This window comes from Lynx rufus, unplaced genomic scaffold (genome assembly GCF_022079265.1).
Source record: "Lynx rufus isolate CCGP_SWC_20201006 ecotype Redwood Valley unplaced genomic scaffold, mLynRuf1.p SCAF_10, whole genome shotgun sequence".
In the NCBI taxonomy this organism is placed as follows: domain Eukaryota; kingdom Metazoa; phylum Chordata; class Mammalia; order Carnivora; family Felidae; genus Lynx; species Lynx rufus.
Genome location: NW_025814824.1, coordinates 17,631,425 through 17,644,957, shown reverse-complemented (window position 1 = coordinate 17,644,957; position 13,533 = coordinate 17,631,425). Strand labels below are relative to the sequence as shown.

The 13,533-nt window shown below is 43.9% G+C and overlaps 1 protein-coding gene across 2 annotated transcripts in view; it reads right to left on the bottom strand.

The window, feature by feature from the left end:
* The window catches only part of PCSK5 (proprotein convertase subtilisin/kexin type 5), a 455,082-nt gene that overhangs the window by 361,646 nt on the left and 79,903 nt on the right, over window positions 1-13,533 (bottom strand). For both annotated transcript variants that reach the window (XM_047102277.1, XM_047102287.1), the window contains exon 3: window positions 3,427-3,540. In XM_047102277.1, coding sequence (XP_046958233.1) covers window positions 3,427-3,540 — 114 coding nt within the window. The remainder of the gene's footprint in view (window positions 1-3,426; window positions 3,541-13,533) is intronic.

Genomic DNA, 13,533 nt, shown 5'->3' with positions numbered 1-13,533 from the left:
CACACACGAAATCGGAGCTGGCATGTGGGGCCGATAGAAAATTCCAGAAGAAACGGTCTGTGACTTCTGAGGTTGGATAATAAAAGACATCACTACTTCTAACATGACTTCCTGGATTATTTGCCCCGGGGGAAGCCAGTGCCATCTCAAGTGGACACGCAAGCAGTCCTCACCACAGGATGAGGCCAATAACGAGGCCACTTGCAAGCGAACCCTCCAGCTGCAGCCAAGCCTCTGAGTCATCCAGCCGAAGTCCCAGACGCCACAGAAAGAGAAGCCGTCACTGCTGGGCCCTGTCTGAACAGGGCCCGTGAGCTGTTTGCAAAATTAAGTTCTGTGATTTGTTACACAGCAATAGCTAACTCATACATAAGAACCAGATACTTTCACGTTACAGTTGAGGAGAGTTCGAGGTGACTCATGGGCACAGTGAGTGAAGCAATGCGGATCCGCGTGGAGGTTGGCAGATTTGAAGTTCTAGCTCTCATTCTGTCCCGTTACTCCTGACAGATCAACTTAAGGTACATAACCTCTTTCCCATCCCTTTTGTTAAGGGAAAAGCAACCATTTAATAGGAAGCTTCGAAACTCTTTAGTTGTTCCAAGATACTTTGTTCATCCTCCATGGCACCCACTACTCTGCCTTGAATTTTAGCCGCTTCTCTGTGGATAGATTCGAAGTTCCTGGAGGGCTGGAGTAGCATCTTTCTTAGGATAGTGCCTCTAAGTAGGAGAAGGGTGGGGACAGGATGCCGGGTCAGTCCTATGGACTCCCATCAACCTGCCTGGTTTGTCAGCGCTGCTCTACCGCGTTCGGGCTGGGTGATTTTAACGTTTGTTTATTTTTGAGAGAGAAAGAGAGATGGCGTACGAGCTGGGGAGGGGCAGAGAGAGCGGGACACACAGAATCCGAAGCAGGTTCCAGGCTCCGAGCTGTCAGCACAGAGCCGGACGTGGGGCTCAAACCCACGAACCACAAGATCATGACCTGAGACACCCAGACGCCCCAGGCTGGGTGCTTTCAGACAAGTCGTCTACATTTCAGGAGCCACAGGTTCCTTGCTCTTAAAACAGGGCCAATATCCACACACGCACTTTCGCTCACACTACATGAGAAACATACTCAAAGTATTTAGCACATCGCCTGGCACACGGTAAGTGCTCCATATACACGTCAACTATGTGAATTATCAAACAGGTATTGAAACACAGCCGACGTTGAAATGCCCGAACAAAAGGTCTTCCCTCAACCTTTCCTGACACGCAAAGGGAATTTCCAAAGAAATAGCAACGGTTCTTGGGGGAGAGGAGATCTCGCTCTACGGGTACTGAAACCTTCGGAGTCCCCAGGCTGGCCGAGGTGCTAATGCCTTGGCCATGGTTCCTCCAGAGCCCAGGCCAGCCTGCTGAAGCGGTAAGAAGGTCAGGGAAAGCTGCCCAACACGTCCCCCGCTCGCTGGGACCGGTGCCAACAGCACACCAGCTCTTTCTTGCATGAAGAAATGTAAGGCGACGAGGGTCTCCTCTGCCCGGCCTCATGAACAGCGGTGGAGAGGGATTTCTCTCCCATCCCCTCTCTTAATCCCATTATACTCTTATCATTTTGTCAGCAACAGACAGAGCTCCCCAGGTCCTGCCAACACTCTTTCCAATGCCTTCCCAGTGGCTCACTCTTCCTTGGTCTTGGAGCTAACAAGCTGTCAAGGGTCCTACTGTCCCTTCAGGTGATTTCTACTCGAATGCTGTTTAGAGTCCCGCCTCCCTTTGAACTTAGCTTTATGGCTCCCGCTTTTTTGTTGTTTTTTTTTTTTTCTTTTTTGGCCTGAAAGAGTTTTCTATGTAAAATTCTCTCTGGGGTTCCGAAATATTTCCACCACCTTCTACTTCTGGGTGAGACTAAGAAAGACGAGATTGGGAGAAAAGCCAGCCGCTTTCACCCACCTCAAAATAAGCACAAGTTCCTGGCATCGCGAGGTGCTAGGTCAGATCTTCCGGGGGGTAGAAGCGACTTCGCTCCCGCCCCAGTGTAACAAGAGTACGATTAAAATATCGACAGCAATGAAACAAAGCGCCAAGGGAAAGGTGCCAACACACCGCAGAGACGGAGGGCCCAGGAGAGCGGAGGAAGGGAAGAGGGGACAGATGAGGACAAGGGACACTTGGAGCAGTCGCCTCAGGCATGGGCCCTGAAGAAGGGGTGAGTCCCCACCTAAGTCCGTGGCGAAAGGCAGGAAGAATAGCCGGGTGGAAAGAATGAAAGGCACAGAGGCAGGAAAGTTATGAGACGGGTCCGCAAAATGCTACGGGTTTGCAGAGAAGCAGGGACAGGACCGCAAAAAATGAAGGAAGTTAAGGGAAACACCCTCGCAATAGCCAGCAATGAAGACTTTCAAAAACAGAGGAAGGTAAAGGTCTCTTTGTAGATTATAGAGCAAATCGGGGACATGGGGATTTGATGAGTAAGAATAAGTAACGTATTTCTCAGGGATCACGGACATAAAACCCTAAGACTAGAGAAATATATATATATATATATATATATTTTTTTTTTTTAAGTTTATTTATTTATTTTGAGAGAAATAGAGCAAGCGCAGAAGCGTGCACACATGTGAGCAGGGGAGGGGCAGAGAGAGGGAGCGAGAGAACCCCAAGCAGGCTCCGCGCTGTCAGGACAGAGCCTGATGCAGGACTCAAACCTACGAACCGTGAGCTCATGACCTGAGCCAAAACCAAGAGTTGGCCACTTAACTGACTGAGCCACCCAGGTGCCCCAGAGAGACAGAAATACATTTCCGAAGGAGGCAACGGCAGGTGAACAGGCGGACAGCTCTACTCAACACTTAAGCAAATTGCCCTCACTGAGAGTTTCTGCCTGAACCAATGAACTAACTACAAGTCACATACTTTCCAGCCAGTCTTTCCCTTAGTTTAAAAAACCATTTTCCCTAGTGGTTAAAAACCATTACCTAAAGTAAGCAAGCACATATTAGATGACTTGAGCCTGGAATCTGCTACTTACCAGCAGAGTCATTTCAATGACTTCCGAGAGCCATTGTCCATTACCCAGACTGGTTTTTAGGTGGAGGACACATGAACCCGATCACTGATAGGTCTAAGGGTGCCTGTCTGCACCTTAGTATATTTTTCTATCCTCTGGCCCAGATGTAGAAAGCTACACAGAGTAAGCTCTCCAACAGAAATTCTGTGAATCCAAACTCCTTTCTCTTTTGCCTCAGAACCAAAGAGCAAAGTTCCAGAAAGATCCAGAAAACAGCACAGTCTATCTCCATATGGAGATGGAGGTCCAGCCAAATCTCATATGGTGGGTCTCCTGGAACAGGAAACCATCCCTGGTCACTGCCTCTGTGTCTTCCCAGACCCCACAGACGTCCCCTGGACAACACAGCCCCAAGCCAGGCTTCCTCACCATATACCACATGCTCGGCCACTTGGGATCATTGAAGTAAGTCGGCTGGGCACGGCTGAAGTCATAATCCCTCTTTGTCCGTCTTTTTACCACTTGCTGTTGGATCCACTCCACCTGCCAAGAAGAAGGACATTTGGTGAGCGTTCAACATCCACCACGGTTAGCACGACATCAATGACGGTCTGAAGCACTTCCCATCCTGAGCCAACTTGGTTCAAGTCACAGACTTCGCTCTGGCAACGAGAATCCGAGCCTCTGCTCTCAGATTCTCTAGACACCTAGTCCTCCTTTATTTACTTATTTTTATTTTTAATGTTTATTCATTTTCGAGAGAGAGACAACATGAGCATGAGCAGGGGAGGGGCAGAGGGAGAGAGGGAGACACAGAATCCGAAGCAGGCCCCAGGCTCCGAGCTGTCAGCACAGAGCCCGACGCGGGGCTCGAACCCACGAACCGTGAGATCGTGACCTGAGTCAAAGGTGGACGCTCAACCAACTGAGCCACCCTAGTCTTTCATGACATCATCATCCCTATCTCTCGACAACATGCTAGCTTTCTGGCTTCTTCAGAAAGCATGTTTCACTCACAATTCTTTTTTGCAAGTTGACAGTGTTAATCTTTTAAGCTCATTTTTTCATCCTTACTTCATCTAAGGGTCAGCGAACTTTTCCTATGTAGGTCCAGATAATTCATATTTTAGGCCTGCAGGCCATTGACCTCTGTCGCAACTACTCCTTCCGCCCTTGTGCGCCACAGACAGACAGAAATGAAGGGGTGTGATAGTTCCAGTAAGACTTTCTGTAGAAAAACCAGTGGCAGACTGCATTTGGCCCACGGGCCACAGTTTTTGTGACCCTTGCCTTACACGACACATCAAATGTTTTTAATGCTCTGGGATTGCACAGCAAATTTTAACATTATCCTGGGATCAAATCCTCTAGGATCACAATTTTTTTTTTCTTTTAAAGAAATGGCTTCCTACAACATAGCGTAGTAGAAACAGCAATATTCGGGGAATCAGAAAACCAAAGCCCTAGACGGGTCTCTGGCACACAATTAGAGAAATCGCTCAATTTCCTGAGCCAGAGAGGCTCCATGCCAGCTCACATTCAAACTCCCCACACTTGAGAAAGTCTTAAATATTTAGCCACAACGTTTGCTTCAACAAGGCAACTGAGAACTTTTGAGTTGAATACAGTATGGTAACCTAAATGGAAGAACTACATTATGGAGGTGTTTTTTTAAATGTTTGTTTAGTTTTTGAGGGAGAGAGAGAGACAGAGTGCGAGCGAGGGAGGAGCACAGACAGCAGGAGACACAGAAGCCAAAGCAGGCTCCAGGCTCTGAGCCATCAGCACAGAGCCCGATGCGGGACTTGAACCCACGAACCACGAGATCACGACCTGAGCTGAAGTCAGGTGCTTAACCGACTGCGCCACCCAGGCGTCGCATGGGGGTGTTATTTAAAACAGGTAATCATTATGGCAACATAAAAATAAACAATTTCCCTTTTGTTTTTTTTTATTTTTATTTTTAAATTTTTTTTTAACATTTATTTATTTTTGAGACAGAGAGAGACAGAGCATGAACGGGGGAGGGGCAGAGAGAGAGGGAGACACAGAATCGGAAGCAGGCTCCAGGCTCCGAGCCGTCAGCCCAGAGCCCGACGCGGGGCTCGAACTCACGGACCGTGAGATCGTGACCTGAGCCGAAGTTGGACGCTCAACCGACTGAGCCACCCAGGCGCCCCAACAATTTCCCTTTTGAATGGTGCATCTCAAATGCATTATCAGCCCGGGTGGCATTCTACAATTTGTTCCTAAATTCTCCTTTGTTTGATCTCCCCTGGCCATAGCTTATTTAGCCATAATACTCTAAAATGTTCTGTTCTACCATTTATCCCTTCTCTCCACAAAGGGATTAAAAATTGAGGGGAGGGAGACTTTCTGGTGCACTAGTGATTCCGTTGGCACCCATTCAGTAAAGATTTCTTTTTTTTTTTTTTTTTAATTTTTTTTTTTTAACGTTTATTTATTTTTGGGACAGAGAGAGACAGAGCATGAACGGGGGAGGGGCAGAGAGAGAAGGAGACACAGAATCGGAAACAGGCTCCAGGCTCTGAGCCATCAGCCCAGAGCCCGACGCGGGGCTCGAACTCACAGACCGCGAGATCGTGACCTGGCTGAAGTCGGACGCTTAACCGACTGCGCCACCCAGGCGCCCCTCAGTAAAGATTTCAAAACCACTTTTGCCTACTTGATCTCTGGAGGAGATACTAAGGTACTGATTACCAGGCGCAAGGTGCACGGTTATAAATAAGGTACGAAGGCCAATAGCCAAACTAATAAATTTCTATGACTCTCCCACTGAGAAAATCTATTCAACGAGGCTATTGGTACGTAAGATGATTCGAATAGTGAATTCCTAGTGATAGCACTAACAAGGCAGACAGAATTACACAGCCTCCTAAATAAATATAAAATCCATTTATGACAAGCATCCCAGCTAAGCATGATACGTGTGCCTTCTCCGACCGGTAATTTAGGCAAAATGATCAGTCCAGGAAAAAAAGCTAATACATGAAAAATAATATTCTCCAAAAGGAAAGGTTTTCCTGTTCCTGTTTCAATTCATGTAGACTAAGGGGGCCCTCTGACACTGGCACATTCTACTCCCACACACATCCCCAACATCATACCTTGTACACTGGACAGAAGAGATTGTGTGCATTTCTTTAAACTTTAAAGAAACAGTTGTCTTTAAACAACGGTTGTCAGGGAGGCTAACAGGGGTCTTGTTTTGTCTTTGACTCAAGAGACTGCTCTTTAGAAGTCACATCGAAACTAATGCGGCGTTAAAAATGTGTGAACTTTTTTTTTTTAACGAAGAGGGTAATTTTTAAGCGGCTGGATTTCGAACAATACAGGGAAAAAATCGATCTCTTTCTCAATCAAAGTAAAGCAGCCAGCATGGGCGTGCATGCACTGTTTCTATTTCCAGGAAACATTTTAATCTCTTCGTTTCAAACAATCTTTCTAAGGAATGAGTCTCATTCACCCACTTGTTCATTCAAAAAGCATTAAGTGTGTCTTCTGCACCAGACGCTGTGCTGGGAATATAAAGATGGGTAAAAATAGTCTTTGGCTTTGAAGGACTTACATTTTACCAAGAAATAGTTAGCAAGCATTCCACAGTTTTCCACTTCATAAAAATGTAGTCATCTCCATGAATGACATCTAGCACTCTGTTAATCAGGCCATTTGTGAAAAATTTGATTATGCAAATTAAATCCGCGATCCTTATTCTTACCGCCCAAGTCACATCGCAGCAAGACTAGACCAGTATACATGCGTATGCTAGGGGAAAGAAGGCCACAGATCCGTTTAGATGGAACTCTCTCTGGGGCGCCTGGGTGGCTCAGTCGGTTGGGCGTCCGACTTCGGCTCAGGTCATGATCTCACGGTCCGTGAGTTCGAGCCCCGCGTCGGGCTCTGTGCTGACAGCTCAGAGCCTGGAGCCCGTTTCAGATTCTGTGTCTCCCTCTCTCTCTGCCCCTCCCCTGTTCATGCTCTGTCTCTCTCTGTCTCAAAAATAAATAAACGTTAAAAAAAAAAATTTAGATGGAACTCTCTCCAAACGAACCCTCCATCGGCAGTGGTCTTTCCTAACAGAACCTCCATAAATTCTCAATTGCCACCTGTAGGTGTCCATAAACCAGAAGGGGTCAGATCCCCCAGCGTGGTCGCAAATAGATTGCCAGAGATCAGAACAAGTCTGTTCGGGGGGGTGGGGGTGTATCACTGTTTCTACAATGACACTGGGAGTGTGCACTTGCCCTAAATGCACACACAAACACAAATGGACAAACGCGGAAGGAGTATGTGAGGAAACCAAGTGCCAGCCATGTTCCTAGATGAACTACAGGCACTAAAATAGAACCACGTATCTTACCAAACAGCATCTCTTCTGTAATTTTACCAAACAAAAGTGCTTAGTTATAGGGCGCGGTGGCTAGAAGGTGACACAGCGAGTTGGCATCGAGATGGGGCTTTAAGTCACTGTCTGATCACAGGGCTGAAATATTCAAGAAAAGTACAGTGGGTTGTTTTTTTTAGCGTCAGATGCCATGTATTTTGTCTTGGTATCTAGGAGTATGAGTATATAGCCCTACATTTTTTGGAAAGTGGGAAGAACACCTCTTGGATCAGAAGATTTCTATGACTGGAAAGACCATATTTCTATTTTTAAACCATTATCCATATGTCTGCCCTTAAGCCCTTTAAGAAAAAGCTCAGAGGTAATGCATTACACAGACTGCACTTTTTGCCAAGAAGCCTCAACGCACAGAAAAGATACTTCGAAATTCATTTTCATAAAACTATGGTCAGCCCAGGAAACAAGGAAAACCCTGTGCTTTCCCTCACTGGTGTAACTTCTGAAAGTTCGATTTCTTATATTAAGGAACTACAGTTCATCCAGACTGTAGTCACAGGACCTTTGAGATCATCAGTGTATCCTCCATGAACTTCAACATACGTGTGCTCCAGGTTATAAGGACAGTCGCTTCCTCCACCCACAGACCTCGTCTCCCTATATGGTCCAAGTGGATCTAGGCATCCACTGCCTCAGCATCGTTGCCGAAAGATGTTCTCTTTCATCAGATTTTACTTGTCAAGCAAAGCACGTTCAGTGATAATGCTGGGCAATCCCCCTGCCCAACATCTCAGCTGAAATCCTGTCTCATTAGTTTGAAATTTAACAACTTTCTGAAATAGGATAAAAAAAGAAGCTATATGAATATACGTGATGTGACTTTTATATCAATATTAATCAAAAGCTATGATATCACAAGAAAGATAAATACTGCATATAAGGCATCACTTATATGTGGACTCAAAAAAAAAAAAAAAAAAAAGCCAGACTTGTAGAAACAGCGGAAAAACGGTTGCCAGAGGCTGAGGGGTAAGGGACATAGGGCGGGTTAGTAAAAGGGTACAAACATTCAACTGTAAGATGAACAAGGCCTCAGGATCTAATGTATGACCGAAGATTGAATGTAATGGTAGTTGATAACACTGTATCATATAACAGAAATTCGGTAAAAAAGTAGAACTTAAGTGTTCTTACCAAAAAACATGGATATGTATACATATATATGGTGATGAATATGTTAATTAACTCGATGGAGGGAATCGTTACATTTTACCTATAGATGATCATATAATCACTACAACGTATACTTTATCTTTGTTTTACTATATACACAGTTTATTGTCAAGTTAGCTAACATACAATGTATACAGCGTGCTCTTGGTTTTGGGGGTAGACCCCACGATTCACCGCTTACGTACAACTATAATGTACATTTCAAATATCGTACACTTTTGGGGCGCCTGGGTGGTTCAGCTGGTTAAGTGTCTGACTCTTGATCTCAGCTCAGGTCATGAACTCACATTTCATGGGTTTGAGCCGCACATTGGGTTCTGCATTGACAGCACAGAGCCTGCTGGGGATACACTCACTCACTCTCTCTCTCTCTCTCTCTCTCTCTCTCTGCCCCTTCCCTGCTTACTCACTCTCTCAAAATAAATAAATAAAGTTAAAATGAATATATAAATCAATTAATATCTTAGAATTTTATATGTTGATTATGCCTCCATGAAGATGAAATTTAAAAAGGTGTCTCATTCAGGGCGCCTGGGTGGCTCAGTCAGTTAAGCATCCGACTTCAGCTCAGGTCATGATCTCTCCCGTTTGTGAGTTCAAGCCCCGCATCAGGCTCTATGCTGCCAGCTCAGAGCCTGAAGCCTGCTTTGGATTCTGTGTCTTCCTCACCCTCTGCCCCTCATCTACTTGTGCTCTCTCTCTCTCTCAAAAATAAATAAACACACACACACAAATAATAAATACATAAATACATAAATACATACATACATACATACATACATACATAAATAAATAAATAAATAAAATATATTAAAACTAAGGATTGAAATATATACTGGGAGCAAATGTCTACAGATTTCCATGGAATGGAATGGAAAGTCAAGAAGTCAACCCTAAATATATAAGAATATAGTATATGTTAAGGGTGCCATTCTAAATCATGTGGGGAAAACCAGATTACTTTGTCAGTGAAATCAGTCTAACATCTTAGATCAGGATAATTTCAACTGAATGATATTAAATGTAAAATTAAACAAATACAACCACCAAAGTATCCTGAGAAATACAGGAGATTTAAAAAAATAATCTTAGAGTGGAAGATGCTTAAGTATGATGCAAATCAAAAAGGGGATTTAGAAAAAGTGACACATTTAACAAAGTAAAAAATAAATAAAATTAAAAAAAAAAACCTTCAAAAACAAGGCAGAAGACAAACAGGGAGTTTCCAGCTCCTACCAGGGACAAAAGGCTATTTCCCTAATATACAAAAAGTTTCTCCAATCAATAAGAGAAAAATTCAGCAGGAAAACAGGCAAGGACAGGAGTACAGTAATCCTGAAAAGATAAATCGAGTTTTTATTTTTATTTTTATTTTTTTTTAATTTTTTTTCAACGTTTATTTATTTTTGAGACAGAGAGAGACAGAGCATGAACGGGGGAGGGGCAGAGAGAGAGGGAGACACAGAATCGGAAACAGGCTCCAGGCTCTGAGCCATCAGCCCAGAGCCCGACGCGGGGCTCGAACTCACGGACCGCGAGATCGTGACCTGGCTGAAGTCGGACGCTTAACCGACTGCGCCACCCAGGCGCCCCTAAATCGAGTTTTTAAACACATAAAAATATGTCTAGCCTCATGCAGATAAAGACAAAAATAAATGAAAATGACGCCAAGATATCACTTTTTCACCTTTCAGATATAAACAACGTGAAGATTGGTAACATCCAATGACTAGGGAGGTCATGATACAATCCTCATTCTCCTATCACAATGATGGGAACGTAAACCTGTCCAACTCGATGGAGCATAAGTGGACAATATCTACGAGAATTCGACAAGAAGTAATTCCGCTTTTAGGAATTGATCCTACATCCTTATTTACACATGTAAAGATGCAAGGGGGCCATTTACTGAAGCACTGTAAGTAATAACTGCCAGCTGTAAACAACCTGGATGTGTACGGAGAGAGATTACTAAACGATGACGTATCAACACGATGAAGTACAACGCAACCATAAAAGAGAATGTAACAGATTCTATTAGGTAAAATAGAGAACAATCTCCATGATCCAGCTTAAAGTGAAACGAAAGAGAGAGAGAAAAAGAGAGAAAGAAAGAAAGAAAGAGAGAGAGAGAGAGAGAGAGAGAGAGAAAGAAAGAAAGAAAGAAAGAAAGAAAGAAAGAAAGAAAGAGAGAGAGAGAAAGGACAGTCTATGAAGAGTACTACAATTGTTGCCTTTATCTGAAGTGATTACACAGAAAACTCTTCGATGAACACTGGTTGCTTCCTGGGATATAAATGATTGGGATACAGACGTAGTGGGGAGACCCTTACTGTGTGCCCTTCAACTTTGTTACCTTTTGCACTACATGAATATGTTACCTATACCAACAATTTATAAAATTTTTTTTAACGTTTATTTATTTTTGAGACAGAGAGAGATAGAGCATGAATGGGGGAGGGGCAGAGAGAGAGGGAGACACAGAATCGGAAACAGGCTCCAGGCTCTGAGCCGTCAGCACAGAGCCCGACGCGGGGCTCGAACTCACGGACCGCGAGATCGTGACCCGGGCTGAAGTCGGACGCTTAACCGACTGAGCCACCCAGGCGCCCCTACCGACAATTTAAAATTTCTTTCAATTTAATAGGTTCCATTGGTTGATTACTATCATATAATCCAGTGATTTCAAACGTGACTGCCTGTGTAAGTCACAACATGCGTTTTTTTTTTTTTTTTTTTTTAAGAAATGCGAAAAACAGTATACAAAAAGCATCTCGGGTGGCTTTATAGTATGTTTTAAGGTGAAAGGTATTTTTTAAAAAAGGTGGATAAATAGCAAATAGAAGTGACTGGAATGTGGGAAACTTGGTTAATAATGTTGGATTTGCCACCAGCCATCGGTGTGACCTTGCAAAATTTTCATGGACACTTTTATATGAACAATGAGACAGGGCAGACAAAATATGCCCTCTCATCTCCTTCTAGCTTTGAGATTTTATCTGTATATTCTATTTTCTGATTTGACTGGGAATAAAACGCTTGTGCTACGTGCCATAGAGGTGAATAGGCGCTCTAGTTGATAAATGATCTTAAGTCATTCCGTGAAGAAGGGAGATTAATATTTAGAAAGGAGTGTAGTAAATTATATTATTCCTTTCATGATCTGAGGAAGCAGTTGCCAGGAAAGAAAATACGTGGCATTCCATATTTCGTATCCTTTTTTTGGGTACCGTCAACAAAATAGCGGGGAAAAAAAGCACGTACAGAATTCTCCCCTCCTTTTTCTTCTCTGACTTTGAAAACAAAACATGCAGAGCTGCCTTGATTAAAAAAAAAAAAGTGTCAGTTAAGTGCATCACGGCTACGTGCTTGTTCATTGTGGAAAAGAAGGGTGGATAAAGACATTATCGTGCTGGCAAGCTGCTCTCAAGCCCCAAAATCTGAAGCCGACATATCCCCAAAGTTTTCTAGAACTCTGAGCCACAAAACAGTTAACCGGTGAATCAAAGAATCTCATTAACGTATGTCTTCAGAGGAGGGTATTCTAGTCTTGAAACCTTACTCCAGTTAGTAACTAAACTGGTCATTAGTGAGTTACTCAATGTTGACATTGTTTTTTGATTGGAGTCACGCTTTAAAAAGAACGAGACCGGGGCGCCTGGGTGGCTCAGTCGGTTAAGCGTCCGACTTCGACTCAGGTCACGATCTCGCGGTCTGTGAGTTCGAGCCCCACGTCGGGCTCTGGGCTGACGGCTCGGAGCCTGGAGCCTGCTTCCGATTCTGTGTCTCCCCCTCTCTCTGCCCCTCCCCCGTTCATGCTCTGTCTCTTTCTGTCTCAAAAATAAAAATAAAACGTTAAAAAAAAATTAAAAAGAACGAGCCCAATTGTTTGAAGTCTGCGTATTCCAGAGAGCTACTTGTGAACAAGATAAGCATTACTGCTTATCTGATGGAGGGATGTCACTCGATGTGCTTGGGACAGGCACTTGGAATCCTCTTTAATGACTGCCAACATCAAAGGCTTATATTAGAGAATCATCTAGTTGGGAATACGAGGAACCACACCATTTCTGGAAGGTCACTGATAAGGAAATAAATACCTTACGTGCACTCAGAACAGTGTAATCGAAGACAATACAGGCCCAAGTGAAAAACTTTAAGTGCCGAAACCTTTTACGATTAGTCGGCTTTCTCCCACAGAACCAAACTCCCAGAAGTGTGCCACGATTTAATCCCATGCTCCTTTGTTTGGTGGAAAACTCATGGTATTATTGGTCCAACTGCATTACTTACTTTCAAAGAATTAAAGTCCTATTTCTTGAGGCGCCTGGGTGGCTCGGTCGGTTAAGCGTCCGACTTCGGCTCAGGTCACGATCTCACGGTCCGTGAGTTCGAGCCCCGCGTCAGGCTCTGTGCTGACAGCTCGGAGCCTGGACCCTGTTTCCGATTCTGTGTCTCCCTCTCTCTCTGCCCCTCCCCTGTGCATGCTCTGCCTCTCTCTGTCTCAAAAATAAAATAAACGTTAAAAAAAATAAATAAAGTCCTATTTCTCACCTTAAACTATTCCACTGTTATTCTAACTTCTAAATGTTTAATTTCCTAACTTGCTCTCCGTTTTTTATTTTTCCTCCTCACTTCTGAGAAGATGATGTGTGAACAGGAAATAGACACAGTTGCATCCAATTAAAGCAGTAAAATTTACGCCCCACCCTCAAGGGCCTCGCGTTCATTTGTCCCTCTAGTCTCAAAATACTATATAAAGTACTACTACGAGGCGGGCACTGTTCTGGTTGCTGCAGAATGGCATCGAACAAAATAACCAATTTCCCACCTCACCTTCAGGCAGTTTCCGTTCTAGTTGAAGAAGGACCGTAAGCATGCAAGTAAATAAAAGATCGTGTACCATTTTCTCATGGTGCAAAAAATAAATAACACAAGGT